Below are 20,741 nucleotides of genomic sequence, written 5' to 3' on the forward strand. Positions count from 1 at the left end.
ATATGCTCCAGTCCGTTCCGTAAATTTAACATGGACATGAGGCTAACTTCTTATACCCGGCACACCCCAAGTGTGGGGAGGGTCAAAGATGACACTAACTGGATAATTAGCGAAGTACTGGCAGTAGCGCGGGTGGTGTCGTAAAAGAGTGAATCGTTCCAATAATGAGGTCCGAAAATTGGGAAAGTGTTTGTCATCATCACGGTAAAGATACAATGTGGTCAGGCCCTTCATCCATATCACTGCATTCATCTTAGTATGTGTATAAAATGTCATATTTGGGATAAGAAGGGATGTCGAAGTTACTGCTGTAGGGATCATTTGCTGAATGAGGGCCAACATACGTCTTATCAACCTCCACATCTCCACGAGGGACCCACATTCCACACGGTGTTCATCTGTATCAGGTATATGGCTCTGGGGACGCGACGGAGAACCAGCAATACGCATGGAATGGAGTCTCTGGCGATTCGTGTACTTGTGGCTGGCCACCAAATACCTGGCCACTCTAGCATTGAACTCAAGAATAGCGCCATACACTGAACTCCAGACCACTGACCAAGTAACCAAGAGCAGACAGCTTTCAATCGGATTTCGGGGATGGTCTCACATCATATGACAGTAAACATCACGGGTCCTGTGCAGTCGCTCACTTGGCGGGTCAGCGTTGGCATAACAGAAATCCACAAAAAAACTCCTTTAGGTGAGATAGTGGTGGCGAAATATACGCCCCTACAAGGAGTGGTTCGTGATAAGTGGATGCAAGATTTTCAATCAGAGTCGCTGTGAAGCTGAGCTGGTGGTGGTTTCATGTTTTCGTCACCGTGGAGACATACACTACTGGCCATTAAAATTGCTACACCAAGAAGAAATGCAGATGATAAACGGGTATGCATTGGACAAATATATTATACTAGAACTGACATGTAATTACATTTTCACGCAATTTGGGTGCATAGATCCTGAGAAATCAGTACCCAGAACAACTACCTCTGGCCATAATAACGGCCTTGATACGCCTTGGGCATTGAGTCAAACAGAGCTTGGATGGCGTGTACAGGTACAGCTGCCCATGCAGCTTCAACACGATACCACAGTTCATCAAGAGTACTGACTGGCGTATTGTGACGAGCCAGTTGCTCAGCCACCATTGACCAGACGTTTTCAATTGGTGAGAGATCTGGAGAATGTGCTGGCCAGGGGAGCAATCGAACATTTTCTGTATCCAGAAAGGCCCGTACAAGACCTGCAACATGCGCTCGTGCATTATCCTGCTGAAATGTGGGGATTCGCAGGGATCGAATGAAGGGTGGAGCCACGGGTCGTAACACATCTGAAATGTAACGTCCACTGTTCAAGTACTGTCAATGCGAACAAGAGGTGACCGAGACGTGTAACCGATGGCACCCCATACCATCACGCCGGGTGATACGCAAGTATGACGAGACGAATACACGCTTCCGATGTGCGTTCACCGCGATGTCGCCAAACACGGATGCGACCATCATGATGCTGTAAACAGAGCCTGGATTCATCCGAAAAAATGACGTTCTGCCATTCGTGCACCCAGGTTCGTCGTCGAGTACACCATCGCAGGCGCTCCTGTCTGTGATGCAGCGTCAGGAGTAACCGCAGGCACGGTCTCCGAGCTGATAGTCCATGCTGCTGCAAACGTCGTCGAACTGTTCGTGCAGATGGTTGTTGTCTTGCAAACGTTCTCATCTGTTGACTCAGGGAACGAGACATGGCTGCACGATCCGTTACAGCCATGCGGGTAAGATGCCTGTCATCTCGACTACTAGTGATACGAGGCCGCTGGGATCCAGCACGGAGTTCCGTATTACCCTCCTGAACCCACCAATTCCATATTCTGCTAACAGTCATTGGATCTCGACCAACGCGAGCAGCAATGTCGCCTTACGATAAACCGCAATCGCGAAAGGCTACAATCCGACCTTTATCAAAGTCGGAAACGTGATGGTACGCATTTCTCCTACTTACACGAGGCATCACAACAACGTTTCACCAGGCAACGCCGGTCAACTGCTGTTTGTGTATGAGAAATCGGTTGGAAACTTTCCTCATGTCAGCACGTTGTAGGTGTCGGTACCGGCGCCAAGCTTGTGTGAATGCTCTGAAATGGTAATCATTTGCATATCACAGCATCTTTTTCCTGACGGTTAAATTTCGCGTCTGTAGCACATCATCTTCGTGGTGTAGCAATTTTAATGGCCAGTAGTGTATAAGGCAGCTGCCCTAACCCACACATTGACCATTTCGAGACCACCCTTTGTGGTAGGGTGTGTGAGTGTGTCGTATCACACTTTGATGATCATTCCTACACTGGAAAAGTAACTCAATACTGCTTGTAAGCTGCGGACTATCGTCTTTGGCACTGGGAGGGCTGTGACCAGATGGGGTATGTCGGATGCCAGTTAGGTAGTGACATAAGCCACCCACTGTTCCATGTTCAAAGATTGCAGCAAGTTGCTATGGGCATCTGTATGCATGCCTTGTAGGAGACGAGAATAGGTAAGATGTGATGCCTCTCGACTGTCATACGTGAAGATAACCCACAGACATTTGATATCCAAGACTTTGTATGGGACCAAGCTCCCTTCTGGGAAACTGGTGCCAAGGACCATCACTCCAGACTTATCCATGTTTATGCGGCTTCTGGCTATAGCACCGTATTGGCGATCCAGTAGAGCGATCTTTGGACTTTGGCTGCGAAACGCAGTAAAAACACCAGATCGTCCACATAGGCTCGACATACAATGGTATGGTTCTCAACGGAAGTCACTGCAGCCAGAGTCATAGTGCATGAAACAGTGGCTCCATGGCAATGGCATACAGGGGGCAACCTTGCCTCACAGAGCAGACAATAGTGATCTTGTCCTCCATACATGCATTGATTGTAACCTGTGAAGTCGCTCCACGCAGAAGGTGCATGACAGTGCTTATGAAGGTCTGAGGGAAGGCCAGCTGTAGCAGCACCTTCTCAAGATAGTCATGGCATACTCTATCAAAAGCGCGGTCAGAGTTAACTGTCACTAAGACTCCTCACACACGACATGTCTCCACCAGTGTGTTGACATTGTGGTAGTCAATGAGCGCCGTCTGAATGTTGCTGTTACTGCCAAGACAGGGCTGGTTGGTAGAGAGGACGTGGTGCTGAAGACTCTGAATTCAGTCAGCCAGAATTTTCGTAAATATCTTGAAATCGCTGTTGAGCAGCGTAGAAGGTCGGTAACGGTCAAATCTCTGTTGGGCAGATGGCTTGGGGACCGACATAAGGATGCCATCGACAAAGGCAGGCGGCATCTGCATTGAAGGAACCATCATTTCTTGATACATCGTAACTCATTGGGGCATCTTAATATCACGGAACGTACGATAGAACTCCATCAGGAGACCATCTGTTGTTCGCTGCATAAGGGTTGCCGCCGCGTTGACATCGAGGGTCCGAGGCAGCAAGCGGAGGACTTCATTCATAACCGTTGCATCATGGTCCTCTGTGCGTAGAACTGCCGGTTATGATCCAAGAAGGCGTCGGCAGTATCGTTTTGAGCCGTCAGGCGCCGGTCATGTGTCATATCCAGCCTGGAGATAAATGCTCTGAGACATCTGCGACGTTCATGGATAATGTGGTACATTGCCAGCAGTTCACCCCCCTATCTGGTCTCGACTATGAATGTGCAAAAGCGTGCCCTCGAGGCGACGAATTGTAAGCATTACGATCATTGCTCGTAATCTCCGAACGTCAGCCTCATGCCCTGGCGATGGTGGCTGGGTAGATATCTCCCGCAGTAGCATAAATTGATATTCTATGGTGTGCCGTTGCCAACACACAGCCTCTTAACGGTAATTCATCAATACTCCGCTGTGTGTCGACAAGGCGAAGGTCTTGGAAAAACTGGAAATTTGTGGTGAGGTCTTATGGGACCAAACTGCTGAGGTCATCGGTCCCTAAGCCTACACACTACTTAATCTAACTTACGCTATGGACAACACACACACACCCATGCCCGAGGGAGGACTCGAACCTGTGAAGGGAGGTGCCGCACGGACCGTGACAAGGCGCCTCAGACCGCGCGGCTACCCTGAACGGCGCGAAGGTCTTGCACCAGGGGTTGCAGTTCTCTGCATTTGCTAATGTGTGGTATTTGATCCTGTGGTGACCGGACACAATTGATGTTGTCCCCTAGGATGATATGATCGTAGCGTCCCTCGAATAAGGACGCGACTTCCTCCGCACAAAATCTCGAACGGTCTCTCCTCTTATTCGTACCAAAGGGGTCATACACATTCGCAATCCTGACGCTCTGATACGTGATAGCAAGTCCTCGTGCTGACAATAGGTAGACCACACTATCGATCACGATGCCATCCTTCACATAAAGGCCATACCACTACCATCATGTGTGCATGACACCTTATAAAAGTCGTATCCATAAATAGACGGGAACTTCAGAACTGATGGTGCCAACCGGTAGGCCTGGCATTGAGAGGCAGTACTGGTGGCGCCTGTTGGGAGAGGTGGAGACGGGAGATCGGGAAAAGGACCCGCAGTCAACAATGGGTCCTCTCCTATGTCCAATGGCATTTAACTGCCGTGATGTGAAGCAACTGCAACCGCTTTAGCTACTCCAGCAGACATCAAGTACTCGACATCGTCGGCCTACGCAAGCAGGTTTGTGTTGTGATCATCCCTCGGAATTAATGGGGCAGCCGAAGTTTGCACTTGGTCCGTGACAGAGTCATATGTAAGTAGGCTTATATCAGAAGAAATAAGCCCTCGGTGACCGAGGGCTTATTTGTTCTAACATAATTCTGACGCGGTCACTGAACCTTAGCAGCTATGTTCAAAGTTTTATGTAAGTAGGCTGTTTAGGTTTTTATATTGGTAACGCCATGTAGCGCTCTGTATGAAAATCACTGGGTGTGCTGTGTGCAGTCTGTGGCTGGTTTGCATTGTTAGAATATACACTATTGTAGTGTTGGGCAGTTGGCTGTTAACAGCGTGTAGCGTTGCGCAGTTGGAGGTGAGCCGCCAGCAGTGGTGGATGTGGGGCGAGAAATGGCGGAGTTTTGAGAGCGGATAATCTGGACGTGTGTCCATTAGAGACAGTAAATTTGTAAGACTGGATGTCATGAAATGATATATATATATATTATCACTTTTGAACACTATTAAGCTGGCAGTAGTGGCGTTCGCAGTATTGCAGTAGTTCGAGTAACGCAGATTTTTGTGAGGTAAGTGATTTGTGAAAGGTATAGGTTTTTGTTAGTCAGGGCCATTCTTTTGTAGGGATTTTTGAAAGTCAGATTGCCTTGCGCTAAAAATATTGTGTGTCAGTTTACGCCCAATCATTTATAATTTTTCTAAGGGGACGTTTCACATATACGGAATCCATCTACTGCCATTCATTCAGAAGCGTGGCACTGCGAGAGGTTTCATTCGAATCCGCCGCTGATCGAATACTGTCAATGGGAATCGAAAATCATATCTTCCTGCTGGGGATGGTCGCCTCTATCGAGATCTTTGTCTTCCGTTGACTTCGTGCAGTAGGTAAACGGATGGGGACAGTCGGCGGTTCTTCCGTCGCTTTGGAGTTTATGGACATGAGTATCGGTATCCGACAACGGCTGGGGGTCGTTGCCATTAGGGACAAAACCGACGGTTCTCAGAACCAGATCTGCAGTAGCCAGCCTCTTCTGCAGGGCGGTTCCCTTCTAGCATTGCAAAACTGATGCTGAGGCTTGCTCTGGCGCTGCTGAATGCCTCTGCATCGGAAGCTGCTCTGTGTAGAATGAAGTCGACGCTTAAGCCGACGGTCGATGATCAGATGGAAGAGTTTGAAGGACCCCCACGTATGTCAGTGGGAGCACCATTGGATCGGGCGACATTTTCTCCTCCCCTCTCGGTAGTTGTGTGATGCAACGCTGCATATAGCTTGATCTGAGATATCCCTCTTGCCCGCATCCCGAACAGGTTTGGTCTGGCCATTGTAATTTACGACGACACGGTATCCGCCGATGTTAAAATAGGACGGGACATGTTTAATAAGGTTGAACGGGGTACGTAGTAAAGTGTGCCCATTTTTCCGCTGTATGGCTTATCACAGTGCCATAAGGTCACAACACTGCGATCAGTCGTTTAATGAACAAAGTAAGAGCATATGGACTATCAGACCAATTGTGTGATTGGATTAAAGAGTTAGTAGATAACAGAACGCAGCATGTCATTCTCAATGGAGAGAAGTCTTCCGAAGTAAGAGTGATTTCAGGTGTGCCGCAGGGGAGTGTCGTATGACCGTTGCTATTCACAATATACATAAATGACCTTGTGGATGACATCGGAAGTTCACTGAGGCTTTTTGCGGATGATGCTGTGGTATATCGAGAGGTTGTCACAATGCAAAATTGTACTGAAATGCAGGAGGATCTGCAGCCAATTGACGTATGGTGCACGGAATGGCAATTGAATCTCAATGTAGACAAGTGTAATGTGCTGCGAATATATATAAAGAAAGATCCCTTATCATTTAGCTACAATATAGCAGGTCAGCGACTGGAAGCAGTTAATTCCATAAATTATCTGGGAGTACGCATTATGAGTGATTTCAAATGGAATGATCATATACAGTTGATCGTCGGTAAAGCAGATGCCAGACTGAGATTCATTGGAAGAATCCTAAGGAAATGCAATCCGAAAACAAAGGAAGTAGGTTACAGTACGCTTGTTCGCCCACTGCTTGAATGCTGCTCAGCAGTGTGGGATCCGTACCAGATAGGGTTGATAGAAGAGATAGAGAAGATCTAACGGAGAGCACCGCGCTTCGTTACAGGATCATTTAACAATCGCGAAAGCGTTACGGAGATGATAGATAAACTCCAGTGGAAGACTCTGCAGGAGAGACGCTCAGTAGCTCGGTACGGGCTTTTGTTGAAGTTTGGAGAACATACCTTCACCGAGGAGTCAAGCAGTATATTGCTCCCTCCTACGTATATCTCGCGAAGAGACCATGAGGATAAAATCAGAGAGATTAGAGCCCACACAGAGGCATTCCGACAGTCCTTTCCACGAACAATACGAGACTGGAATAGAAGGGAGAACCGATAGAGGTACTCAAGGTACCCTCCGCCACACACCGTCAGGTGACTTGCGGAGTATGGATGTATATGTAGATGTAGATCACCATCTCTGCTGGCACCTCTAACAGCCATTCAAATGCACGGACAGTTCTCTGGCCGATACCTGGGTGCTCGAGTTTCACAGGGGCAATGTGCCCATCCGAATGCCTAACTGAAAGTCGCTCGTCCTTTTGAGAATCTTACAATACAAGTCGTTCAACAGTTTCAGCTATACAGGTATACCCCCCCCCCCCCCGCGCTCTCGATGGAGAGGTAAATCTTTATTACGCTGTGGTAATCGATGTGAACGATGTCTTGCAAAAACTGTTCAATTTCTGATGCTTTCGGTCCTCCGTAAAACTGAATATCAGTGCCGACTTTCGCTGTGAATGTGTCATGGTGCATCGAAGGAAGTAAGCAACACGGAGCCGGATGTAAACAACAGGAACACAGCGCGCTCGCTAACTCGGCAGGGACGTAAACAGGACGTCCGAGCCGCTGCCCTGCCGAAATCAGGCTGTCATTTGGCTACCCACGCACGACTGGGCAGCGATTCTGTGTAGCATGGATCCGACAAATCCTTCATAGCTTTGCAGGACTCAGACGACGGGTGGTTAGCACGCATAGTACTAGCACCCAACGTGTTCCACACCAGTGTGCCATCCCCATGACGTTATTGTGAAAATTTGCGAAACTAGTTCGACGATACAAAAACAATCATAATAACGAAAATATTGATAAAAGCCATAAAGACGATGTGTTGTGATTATTGCAGTGAAATGTTGTAAAACAATATAGAGAAAGAACAATGAAAATTACTCTAAATACGAAAACCGTGTGTAATCTGCGAACAAAGATAAAAGTGAATAGACAGTTCTCAAACGAGGAAGAAAGAGAAAAAACTAACTACTCTTCGTTTTGTTCTTGATTGTAGAAGGACGCCATTGACGATTCGTGATGAGAATGGCTCTGAGCACTATGCGACTTAACTTCTGAGGTCATCAGGCGCCTAGAACCTAGAACTAATTAAAATTAACTAACCCAAGGACACCACACACATCCATTCCCTAGGCAGGATTCGAACCTGCGACCGCAACGGTCGCTCGGTTCCAGACTGTAGCGCCTAGAACCGTACGGCCACTCCGACGGCGAGGAGTCTGGGCCAGTCTCTCGTCCCCAGCTTGCTAGTCTGTCTCTCGTCCGCATTTGTCAGGCAGTTAGTGTGTGTCTGTCATTCTGAGTGCTAGTATGTCTGTCGTTCGGATCAACCTTTAAAGCCGGCAAAATGAGTCTTTCCACTCCGCCAGTAGGAGAACTCTGCGAGTGGTCGCCCGGTCGGGGCTTAGTTCCTGCGTCTGAGTCTGCGCGTTAGGCCGCCAGTCTGCTCGAGTTTGCTCAGGCAATGGTCATTGGCGGTTGGATCGATCGCTTGGTCGGTCGCGCACTGACACACAAGATGACTTGTCCGTCTTGACCGTCGGCGCATGTGAGGTCGCCACGGGAGTCCAGTGGGCCGCGGGGTACAGCGAGGGGTAGTGGCTTCGCGGTCGACACGAGAGCAACAGGGGTCAACCCACGACATCAGTCTGGCCGTTGCGAGCTGCGACGTCGTGAGACGGGAGATCGGCGCGGCTTCCTACATCTACATCTACATTTATACTCCGCAAGCCACCCAACGGTGTGTGGCGGAGGGCACTTTACGTGCCACTGTCATTAACTCCCTTTTTTGTTCCAGTCGCGTATGGTTCGCGGGAAGAACGACTGTCTGAAAGCCTCCGTGCGCTCTCGAATCTCTCTAATTTTACATTCGTGATCTCCTCGGGAGGTATAAGTAGGGGGAAGCAATATATTCGATACCTCATCCAGAAACGCACCCTCTCGAAACCTGGCGAGCAAGCTACACCGCGATGCAGAGCGCCTCTCTTGCAGAGTGTGCCACTTGAGTTTGCTAAACATCTCCGTAACGCTATCACGGTTACCAAATAACTCTGTGACGAAGCGCGCCGCTCTTCTTTGGATCTTCTCTATCTCCTCCGTCAACCCGATCTGGTACGGATCCAACACTGATGAGCAATACTCAAGTATAGGTCGAACGAGTGTTTTGTAAGCCACCTCCTTTGTTGATGGACTACATTTTCTAAGGACTCTCCCAATGAATCTCAACCTAGCACCCGCCTTACCAACAATTAATTTTATATGATCATTCCATTTGAAATGGCTCCGTACGCATTCTCCCAGATATTTTACAGAAGTAACTGCTAGCAGTGTTTGTTCCGCTATCATATAATCATACAATAAAGGATCCTTCTTTCTATGTATTCGGAATACATTACATTTGTCTATGTTAAGGGTCAGTTGCCACCCCCTGCACCAAGTGCTTATCCGCTGCAGATCTTCCTGCATTTCGCTACAATTTTCTAATGCTGCAACTTCTCTGTATACTACAGCATCAGCCTCGAAGAGCCGCATGGAACTTCCGACACTATCTACTAGGTCATTTATATATATTGTGAAAAGCAATGGTCCCATAACACTCCCCTGTGGCACGCCAGAGGTTACTTTAAGTTCTGTAGACGTCTCTCCATTGATAACAACATGCTGTGTTCTGTTTGCTAAAAACTCTTCAATCCAGCCACACAGCTGCTCTGATATTCCGTAGGCTCTTACTTTGTTTATCAGGCGACAGTGCGGAACTACACTCCTGGAAATAGAAATAAGAACACCGTGAATTCATTGTCCCAGGAAGGGGAAACTTTATTGACACATTCCTGGGGTCAGATACATCACATGATCACACTGACAGAACCACAGGCACATAGACACAGGCAACAGAGCATGCACAATGTCGGCACTAGTACAGTGTATATCCACCTTTCGCAGCAATGCAGGCTGCTATTCTCCCATGGAGACGATCGTAGAGATGCTGGATGTAGTCCTGTGGAACGGCTTGCCATGCCATTTCCACCTGGCGCCTCAGTTGGACCAGCGTTCGTGCTGGACGTGCAGACCGCGTGAGACGACGCTTCATCCAGTCCCAAACATGCTCGATGGGGGACAGATCCGGCGATCTTGCTGGCCAGGGTAGTTGACTTACACCTTCTAGAGCACGTTGGGTGGCACGGGATACATGCGGACGTGCATTGTCCTGTTGGAACAGCAAGTTCCCTTGCCGGTCTAGGAATGGTAGAACGATGGGTTCGATGACGGTTTGGATGTACCGTGCACTATTCAGTGTCACCTCGACGATCACCAGTGGTGTACGGCCAGTGTAGGAGATCGCTCCCCACACCATGATGTCGGGTGTTGGCCCTGTGTGCCTAGGTCGTATGCAGTCCTGATTGTGGCGCTCACCTGCACGGCGCCAAACACGCATACGACCATCATTGGCACCAAGGCAGAAGCGACTCTCATCGCTGAAGACGACACGTCTCCATTCGTCCCTCCATTCACGCCTGTCGCGACACCACTGGGGGCGGGCTGCACGATGTTGGGGCGTGAGCGGAAGACGGCCTAACGGTGTGCGGGACCGTAGCCCAGCTTCATGGAGACGGTTGCGAATGGTCCTCGCCGATACCCCAGGAGCAACAGTGTCCCTAATTTGCTGGGAAGTGGCGGTGCGGTCCCCTACGGCACTGCGTAGGATCCTACGGTCTTGGCGTGCATCCGTGCGTCGCTGCGGTCCGGTCCCAGGTCGACGGGCACGTGCACCTTCCGCCGACCACTGGCGACAACATCGATGTACTGTGGAGACCTCACGCCCCACGTGTTGAGCAATTCGGCGGTACGTCCACCCGGCCTCCCGCATGCCCACTATACGCCCTCGCTCAAAGTCCGACAACTGCACATACGGTTCACGTCCACGCTGTCGCGGCATGCTACCAGTGTTAAAGACTGCGATGGAGCTCCGTATGCCACGGCAAACTGGCTGACACTGACGGCGGCGGTGCACAAATGTTGCGCAGCTAGCGCCATTCGACGGCCAACACCGCGGTTCCTGGTGTGTCCGCTGTGCCGTGCGTGTGATCATTGCTTGTACAGCCCTCTCGCAGTGTCCGGAGCAAGTATGGTGGGTCTGACACACCGGTGTCAATGTGTTCTTTTTTCCATTTCCAGGAGTGTATATCGAACGCCTTCCGGAAGTCAAGGAAAATAGCATCTACCTGGGAGCCTGTATCTAATATTTTCTGGGAGCAGCAAGGTTCTCTGCCCGAAAACTTATTTCTTTCTGCCTCTGAATAAATTGTAACTGTGATACTTAGAGGGTGCTTTCTGATTATAATTTTAAATCTGTCTTTTGCGTCAGTTGAAGCGGCTGGTAGCGGACGGCTCGGGAGAGCGATTTGGGGGTGCTGCGCCAGGTCTTCTCGAGAAATCGCAGTTTATTAGAAGTTAAGTGAATGGTGATATATTGTTTGATTTACTCTTGTTAAATTCTACTTGTTTTCTTGGTGAGGTCACCAGCCGTTTTGCTTTGGGGTTGTCCCACCATTCTGCTTCGTTCGCCCACCCGCGGGAAGGTGGTTGTTTATAAATTGGGTGGTCCGTTTTTCCCTTGTGGAGTAGGGGCGGGTTAGAGCAACCTGCGGTTCGGGTTGTTCGGTAATCTTCCTATCAATCTATCGTACGTTAGTAGGTGCCTCTGTCACGTTTGTCGGATTTGGTGTGTTAACAAATTTACTTCTTGGATTGTAACGGCGTAATACCTGAAATATGTTTTGATCTTTGGAAACTTTGATATTATTGCCTATGATCTTGAGAGGCGGTATCTGTGTACTATAGAGTATCTTTACTATTGTTTGGCCAACCTTGTAGAAATTTATAGAAGATTGAATTTCATGGGCTTTATTTAAATGATCATTTTAGTGTATAAAGTTGCCACCCTTTCACCGTAAAACTTTTCTTAGAAGTTAAAATCAAGTTGCACCTCCGGTGGCAAGGTTTCTATTTTAATTGTTACTGTTTTGTACCATTTCCATCCCTCCTACGGGGAGTGCATAGTTTGTGTGCTTGTGTAAATTGTTAGAACTCTTAGATTAAAGTTTTATGATGTGTTGCAGATTTGCGCCAGTGTAGTCTTTCAGAGGCTGTTGTGAGCGGTCGTGACTACAGCCGTGTCAAAAGGGAGCAGCAAGGTTCTTTGCTCGAAAACGTGTTTCTTTCTATCTCTGAATAAATTGTAACTTTGATATTTATAGAGGGTGCTTTCTGATTATAATTTTAAATCTGTTTCTTAAAAAACATGCCTTTAGGCACTATGAAAGTGAATAAAATTCCCATTTGTTAAAAGGAATTTGGTTATGATTTCATCAGTTACTCCGTGGCAACTACTTCCATGCTTACATAGTGTGATTAAATGTGTTAATGTTCTTGATGAATCGCTAGTAAATAAAATAAATTCTTAAGAATATTCTTCGAAAATAAATCACCGTTCGATATATAAAATGATCGCTTGACGCCTTTCTAAGGTACAGTCTCCATTCCTTCCGAACTGACTGTGTAAGCATTAAATGGATTCGCAATTGCGAATATGGAATGATGACGATGAAATTTTGTGCAGAACCAGACGCGAACCTGCATTTGCTTCTTATAGCGAGTGGACCCCTTGAAATTTGGCTATCCATACAAGACTTATGGCCAGACCCAAACATGCATATGTTATGAACCATGTGTCTGCAACCTGTACACGTACATCCATTATGTATATTAATGTACATGTGAGACATTTTACATGAAAGTCTCTTGCCCGGTGTCGTGGATAAATACGATATTACAGTGTTGTGTAATTCTTAATTACAATGAAAAGCTCCTTTTAACATGCATGTATATCCGAAAGAGCTTTGCGTCGTAATTCAGAATAACACAGGCACTGCAAAATCATGTAAGCGTAGACCAGAAGTGGCTTAAATCAATGAAATGGTATTGGCAGCAATTGAGAGATTTATACCAGGCTAACACAAAAGCTGTTTCTGCAATGAAATATTAATTTACTTTCAGGTGAAACACTTAACCAGACAATTTTCAGCGAGTGAGTTCCTATTTTTAAGCCGTGTAGCGTAATGACAAACTTAAAATTATGTTCTCGCCCGTAATGGCGTCTTTGAAACAAAACGCGCCGGAACACTGGTGTAGAAGCAACGAGAAAAGCATGCCACATTTTAAAGAGCGCTAAATCCCGAAGACTGGAGATATTTTAAAGAGCTCGTCATTTGGCGCGGATTTCAATGCAAGAGGTTTTTAATAGTATCCACAAAAAAACTCTATCTCGTAATCTGACAGAAAACCCAAAGGAGATTCTGATCGTATGTGAAGTACATCAGCGATAAGACGCCATCAGTACCTTCATTATGCAACAGCGATGGCAGTGTTAACCGATGGCAGTGCCATTGAATGGGAGGTATTAAACAGTCATCTTTGCAGAATGAAATGGTACCAGTTGATCTGCATTTGGATTTTCCGTTGTCCATATTTTGCAATTCAGCGTATTGACATCTCCTTGGAGATGTAAATTGGCTTCATCTGTCCACAGAATGTTTCATGGCTGTTCATTGTCCACTTCAATGCGACCAAGAAATTCCAGAGCCAACACCTGTGTTGTTGACAAATCAGCAGGAGGCAACTCGTGACTAAAGCAGGTTTTGCATATAGCAATGCAGGATGTTCCACAGGATTTTATGCACAGCGCTCGCAGACATTTCCCACATTCGGGCAATTTCCTGTACACTAAGTATATGCACGCCACCGCTCGACCCCTCCTCCAAAGCTGTGGCCACATCTCCAACAGACGTCTGACCAACTGCCTTCATCCCTCTGCCATATTACACTTCAAAAGAACCTGTCATTTCGAATTTTGCAATCATTTTCTCCAGAGCCTTAGCAGACATCAGACGAACGGCTTTTTTCACACAGTCACGATTCTTGTAAAAGAGCTTTACCAGCGCGCACACACACACACACACACACACACACACACACACACATATATATATATATATATATATATAGCCTGCTCTCTTAAGCAGCAGATCCGATTTCGAGTCGCGGTCTAACATCAATTTTACCTGTTACCTTTGATTCATTTCAGCGCCGAAATGCACCTAACGATTGATGGTCATAACGTTTGGGCTCATCAGTCCTTACTAACCAGCCAGAACATTATGATCACCGACATACTATCAATATAAACGCATTCAGGTGATAGCAGCGTCATCTGGCGAGGAATGATTGCTAGTCAGACACATGCACAACATGTAGCAGGCTATCACTGTGCATGCTGTTCATATGCAAAATGTGGAAGGCGCGCAATCTGTCTGAGTTTGACCGAGGCGGATTGTGATGACCCGGAGGCTCGAAAACTGCACGACTTGTCGGGTCTTCGAGACGTGCAATGGTGAGGGTCTTCAACATACGGCGAAACTAATTTGAAACCACGTCCAGACGTTGGGGGTTTGGGCGGCCACCCCTCATTACATATGTCGGACGTCGTAGGCTGAGCAGACTGGTAATACACAACAGAGGGCAGAGGGGAAGTGTGTCTGAACACCCAGTGCAATGAACGATGGGCCTCCGCAGTCGACAGTCAATGCATATGCCAATGTTAACACCGCTACATTGGAAGTTACGACTCGAAAAGGCATGTGACCATCTGCACTGGACATTGGTGTAGTTGTAGAGCGTTGCATGGTGTAATAGATCCCAATATCTTCCTCATCATGCCAATGGGAGGGCGCAAATCAGCCGTCCTCCAGGGGAACAGCACCGGGACCACCTATACTGTGGGACAGAGACGAGCTGTCAGTTGCTACATTATGCTGTGGAGAACGTTCACATAGGCATCCATGGATCCAGCGGAGCTCGTGCAAGGCACCTTGACGACCAAGGAGTTGCAGACCATTTATGCCGCTTCGTGACGATCGCAGTGGCATTTTTCAACAAGATAATGCGCCATGTGACTGTGATACCGTGGTCCAAGGAACACAGTGGCGAGTTTCATTTGATCTGCTGGCGCCTCAGCTTGCCAGATCTGAACCCAGTCGAACACATCTGTGATGTCATTAAAAGTGGTGTCAGAGCTCATCGCCCCCCTCCCCGGAATTTACGGGAGTTAGGTGATCTGGGTGTCCAGAAGTGGTGCTAGCTCCCTCCAGCGACCTACCAAGGCATCATTGCTTCCATGCCTCGCACGACGACTCGCTGCTGTTATCGTGCCAAAGGTGGACATACTGGGTGGTTATAATTAAACTTTCCCTATTTAACTCCTTATGACACGGAAACGAAATACCGTAAGAGAACGAAACTTGGCAGTATTGATGTTAAGGACATGGGGAAGAGAAATAATCCAGAATCAATTCAATTGAAACACTTTCAATATGGTGGTATGGTACATTATAACATTACATACTGGTACCATTATTGCTACAAAAGGGGCTAAATATGGCGCCCATCAGTGACCCGAAGAGATATGCTGCGCTTCGGATCAGCACATGTGTGAATGTTCCCCTGGTAAACCTTATCCTTCAGATAGCCCCCCAAACAGAAATAATGGAGAGTGAGAGCAGATGATCGTGCCGGCCAACCATTTGGAAACGATAGGCTGGTAATTCGATCGTTTCCAAATGTGTTTCGGAGAGGCAGGTGAACTTCACGCGCGATGTGCGGTGGGGCCCCATCTTGAATGAAAGCTGTTGAGTTCAATGCGTCTCTCTGCTATAGGGCGGGTATGACATGCTGGCGAAGCATATCGGAGTAGCGCTGGCCAGGCACTCTGCACGTCTTTGGTCCTCGAGCGCCAGCCTGTTCAAAAAAGGGCCAATGATGAACGTAGCCGTGAAGCCACACCATACGGTGACACGTTCACTGTATGGAGGAACTTTGCGCACAGTGACTGGAGGTGAAGTTCGCGCACTGGGCAATTCTGTGTGTTCACCACACCTGTCAGAGAAAAATGAGCTTCGTCTGTCCATAGGGTGGTCCAGGGCCAGCCCTCGTCAATTTCAATTCTTGCGAAATCAACACGTCATTGTGCGCCCTGTGGTGCAAGCTGCTGTGCGATATGGACCTTGTACGGATACCATTTGAGAATGATTCGAAGCACCTCCTGTACAGTGGGCCGCAGGATGTTCAGCTGTCATGACCCAGCACGTGCACTGCCTGACGATTGGGAATTGGGCGCATCGTTGTCTTCCATAGCGACAGTGACTTCATCAACCATCTGTGGTGAAACCGGTCTTCGGCCTCTTCCCGGAGCGACGCCCAGTTCTCCAGTTGATTCTTCTTTATCATGCTCCGCACAGCAGGTGGAGAAAGATGACCCCTCCCTAATCCTTTCAGCCGGTGATATTCTTGAAGTGCAGCTGCAGTGTTACTGTTGTTTTGATAATGGAGCTTCGTCAACAGTGCCCTGTTCCTCTCGTCCAAGCTCATGTTGACACTTTGAGAAGTGTACTGCGATTGGTCAGGTGTGTGAAACTATGAATCACGATGGCTGATAATGGCACCTGGTGGCCATAGTTGGAACTGGGCGGTGGTGCTGAGACGCATGGAAATCATGCACTATATAGTCTGGACATTAGAGCTACCAAGTTTGGTAGGAATGATACACTACTGGCCATTAAAATCGCTACACCAAGAAGAAATGCAGATGATAAACGGGTATTCATTGGACATATATATTATACTAGAACTGACATGTAATTACATTTTCACGCAATTTGGGTGCATAGATCCTGAGAAATCAGTACCCAGAACAACTACCTCTGGCCATAATAACGGCCTTGATATGCCTTGGGCATTGAGTCAAACAGAGCTTGGATGGCGTGTACAGGTACAGCTGCCCATGCAGCTTCAACACGATACCACAGTTCATCAAGAGTACTGACTGGCGTATTGTGACGAGCCAGTTGCTGAGCCACCATTGACCAGACGTTTTCAATTGGTGAGAGGTCTGGAGAATGTGCTGGCCAGGGCAGCAGTCGAACATTTTCTGTATCCAGAAAGGCCCGTACAAGACCTGCAACATGGGGTCGTGCATTATCCTGCTGAAATGTAGGGGTTCGCAGGGATCGAATTAAGGGCAGTGACACGGGTCGTAACACATCTGAAATGCAGCGCCCACTGTTCAAAGTGCCGTCAATGCGAACAAGAAGTGACCGAGACTTTTAACCAATGGCACCCCATACCATCACGCCCGGTGATACGCCAGTATGGCGATGACGAATACACGCTTCCAATGTGCGTTCACCGCGATGTCGCCAAACACGGATGCAACCATCATGATGCTGTAAATAGAACCTGGATTCATCCGAAAAAATGACGTTTAGCCACTCGTGCACCCAGGTTCGTCGTTGTGTACACCATCGCAGTCGCTCCTGTCTGTGATGCAGCGTCAAGGGTAACCGCAGCCGTGGTCTCCGAGCTGATAGTCTATGCTGCTGCAAACCTCGTCGAACTGTTCGTGCAGATGGTTGTTGGCTTGAAAACGTCCCCATCTGCTGACTCAGGGATCGAGACGTGGCTGCACGATCCGTTACAGCCACGCGTATAAGATGGCTGTCATCTCGACTGCTAGTGATACGAGGCCTTTGGGATCCAGCACAGCGTTCCGTATAATCCGCCTGAACCCACCGATTCCATATTCTGCTAACAGAATAATGCGAGCAGCCAGCAGCAGTGTCACGATACGATAAACCCCACCGCGGTAGGCTACAATCCGACCTTTATCAAAGTCGGAAACGTGATGGTACGCATTTCTCCTCTTTATACGAGGCATCACAACAACGTTTCACCAGGTAACGCCGGTCAACTGCTGTTTGTGTATGAGAAATCGGTTGGAAACTTTTCTAATGTCAGTACGTTGTAGGTGTCGCCACCAGCGCCAACTTTGTGTGAATGCTCTGAAAAGCTAATCATTTGCATATCAAAGCATCTTCTTCCTGTCGGTTAAATTTCACGTCTGTAGCACGTCATCTTCGTGGTGTAGCAATTGTAATGGCCAGTAGTGTAGTTTCCGTGCTACAGCGTGTTAAATACGGAAAGTTTAATGATAACCATCGGGTACTTGCTATTAGGTAGTTCTGGCTGATGGTGTATATAGCCCAGGCGCAATACAGTGTCTCACCCCCACCCTCACCTACCTTGGCCTCACCATGGACCATCACCTCACCTAAATCCCTCATCTCCGCTCCATCCAATCCAAAGCCCACAACCGCCTCCGACTCCTCAAACTCCTCTCTGGCCGGACATGGGGGTTGCACCGCTCTACCATCCTCCTCACCTACAAATCCTTAACCCGTCCCATCCTCTGTTATGCCAGTCCCACCTGGATATCTGCCGCCCCCCCCCCCCAAATTCTATGTCCCTCCAGATCCTTGAGCGTCATGCACTCCACCTCGCCTTCTGTATATGCCTCCCATCCCCCACGGGGATCCTCTATGACCTCATTCCTCCCCCCATCTGCTCATATTCCTCGAACATATCCGCATCCTCTACACCTCCCACCGCCTTGATCCCCCTCACCCCCTGGTTGCTCCTCTCCTCTCCTGTCCCGGCCCCCTGCCACGTCTTCACTGTTGTGTCCCCCTACCCTCCATCTCTACGCCCTCCATCTCCTATCCCAAGGTGACTCCCATCAACTGCCCCTCCTAGATGATGCCCTCTCTACCTCCATTTATCCCTCCTATCAACTCCCCCTCCTTTCCTCTGTCCTTTTCCCGGGCTCCCTCTCCCCCCTTCCATCCTCTTTCTTTCCCACTTCCCCTCTCTCTGCCCCCTTCTCTCCCTTGAGTCCTTTTGCATTTGCCTCCTCTGCCTTTTCCCATTCCCTCTTGCGTCTGCCCTGCCCCTCTTCCCCCTTATGAGTCCTCTCCCTCCATTGGTTCCCCACCCCCTCTCCTCCCTCCTTGTTTACCTCCTCCTCCAGGTCCGCCTCCCCCCCATCTGCCCTTGGCCAGGGAGTGTCATCTTTGTGCCGACATTTTCGTGCAGTCTTTTACAGTGAGTGTTTTACAGTGAGTGTTCTGTGTCGTGTGTCTTTTGGGAAGTGTTGCGAACGGCCATCATACTGTCGCTGGGTGTGATTTTTTATCTCTTGCGAACAGAAACCAGACTGTCGCCATGTTTTTTAATTGTGTGTCTACTATGTTACTTGTCTGATTCCTGTGTATTCTATTAACATTGCCAACCCCTTTGCTTTCTGATTTAACTTTCCGCAATTTTCCGCCTTTTTACGCTTTAAGTCACCGTTTTATCGCCTGTTTTTCTAGTTGCTTTTCTTCTTCCGTTTTTAAAAAAGTCTGTAGGCTGTAGAGCAGCGTACTAAGCTGCTGCCAGCCCGCCCCCTTTGGGGGGAATTGAAAGTCAATAAAGGAAAAAAAATACAGTGGTTCGTGCATCAGTGCCAACAAGAGTGGCGGCTGTGTGGGAGCAGCGGCAGCCTTAGGTACTGACCGAGCAGCACGCAGCCCGTGGGCGACCCCGCGGTGGGGCTGAGGTGCAGCACGGCGGTGGCGACGAAGGCGGCGGCCAGCGTGGCGTTGTGGGCCAGCGAGAGGCGCGCGTGCAGGCGGCGGCGCAGCCGCGCGGGCAGCAGCAGCAGGCTCTGCACGGCGACTGCGCAGCACAGCAGCAGCCCGCCCAGCGCGAGCAGCACGCCCTCCACCACGTGCAGCGCCGACGACGGAACCTCGAGGTGCAGGCACGCCAACACCACCAGCGAGGAGTCCCTGAACAGCACGCGCTCCGCGCAGAATTCCTCCGGCGCCAGCCACTCCCCGGTCGGCATCTGTGAGCAGCACCAACCACTCACCGTCTCTCCTCTTTCGGGCGGCGCTTCTAACGGTCTAAAGCCGTCAGCAGACGGACCGTGCATCCGAACGTTCAGCGTTGAGCGTGCTGAGTTTCTGACGTCATAGTGTGGAATAGCACGTTCGGGAGTCTTTCTGAACGTGCAGAGCAATATCTGGTATGTCAGATATTCTGAGCGTGCATCTAAGCGATCACCAATGAGATGGCACAACGCCACCTACGTTACACACACGCCGTCTCCCTACAGTACAGAGTTGTGAGGCGCCATATTGGCATTCATTTTGCCGGCCGCGGTGGTCTAGCGGTTCTAGGCGCGCAGTCCTGCTACGGTCGCAGGTTCGAATCCTGCCTCGGGCGTGGATGTGTGTGATGTCCTTTGCTTAGTTAGGTTTAAGTAGTTCTAAGATCTAGGGGACTCATGACCACAGTAGTTAAGTCCCATAGTGCTCAGAGCCATTTGAACCAAAGCCATTTTGGCATTCATTTCAAGCCTATATGTACAGGGTGTTACAAAAAGGAACATCCAAACTTTCAGGAAACATTCCTCACACACAAAGAAAGAAAATATGTTATGTGAACATGTGTCCGGAAACGCATACTTTCCATGTTAGAGCTCATTTTATTACTTCTCTTCAAAATCACATTAATGGAATGGAAACACAGAGCAACAGAACATACTAGCATGACTTTGAACACTTTGTTACAGGAAATGTTGAAATTGTCCTCCGTTAGCGAGGATACATGCATCCACCCTCCGTCGCATGGAATCCCTGATGCGCTGATGCAGCCCTGGAGAATGGCGTATT

The 20,741-nt window shown here is 48.6% G+C and overlaps 1 protein-coding gene across 1 annotated transcript in view; it reads right to left on the minus strand.

Moving 5' to 3' along the window:
• The window catches only part of LOC126419423 (probable G-protein coupled receptor Mth-like 3), a 274,477-nt gene that overhangs the window by 98,748 nt on the left and 154,988 nt on the right, over window positions 1–20,741 (minus strand). Inside the window, exon 6 of the mRNA XM_050086611.1 lies at window positions 19,765–19,912. Within this exon, the coding sequence (XP_049942568.1) occupies window positions 19,765–19,912 (148 nt within the window). The remainder of the gene's footprint in view (window positions 1–19,764; window positions 19,913–20,741) is intronic.

Source organism: Schistocerca serialis, chromosome 9, assembly GCF_023864345.2.
Source record: "Schistocerca serialis cubense isolate TAMUIC-IGC-003099 chromosome 9, iqSchSeri2.2, whole genome shotgun sequence".
NCBI classification, from domain to species: Eukaryota; Metazoa; Arthropoda; class Insecta; order Orthoptera; family Acrididae; genus Schistocerca; species Schistocerca serialis.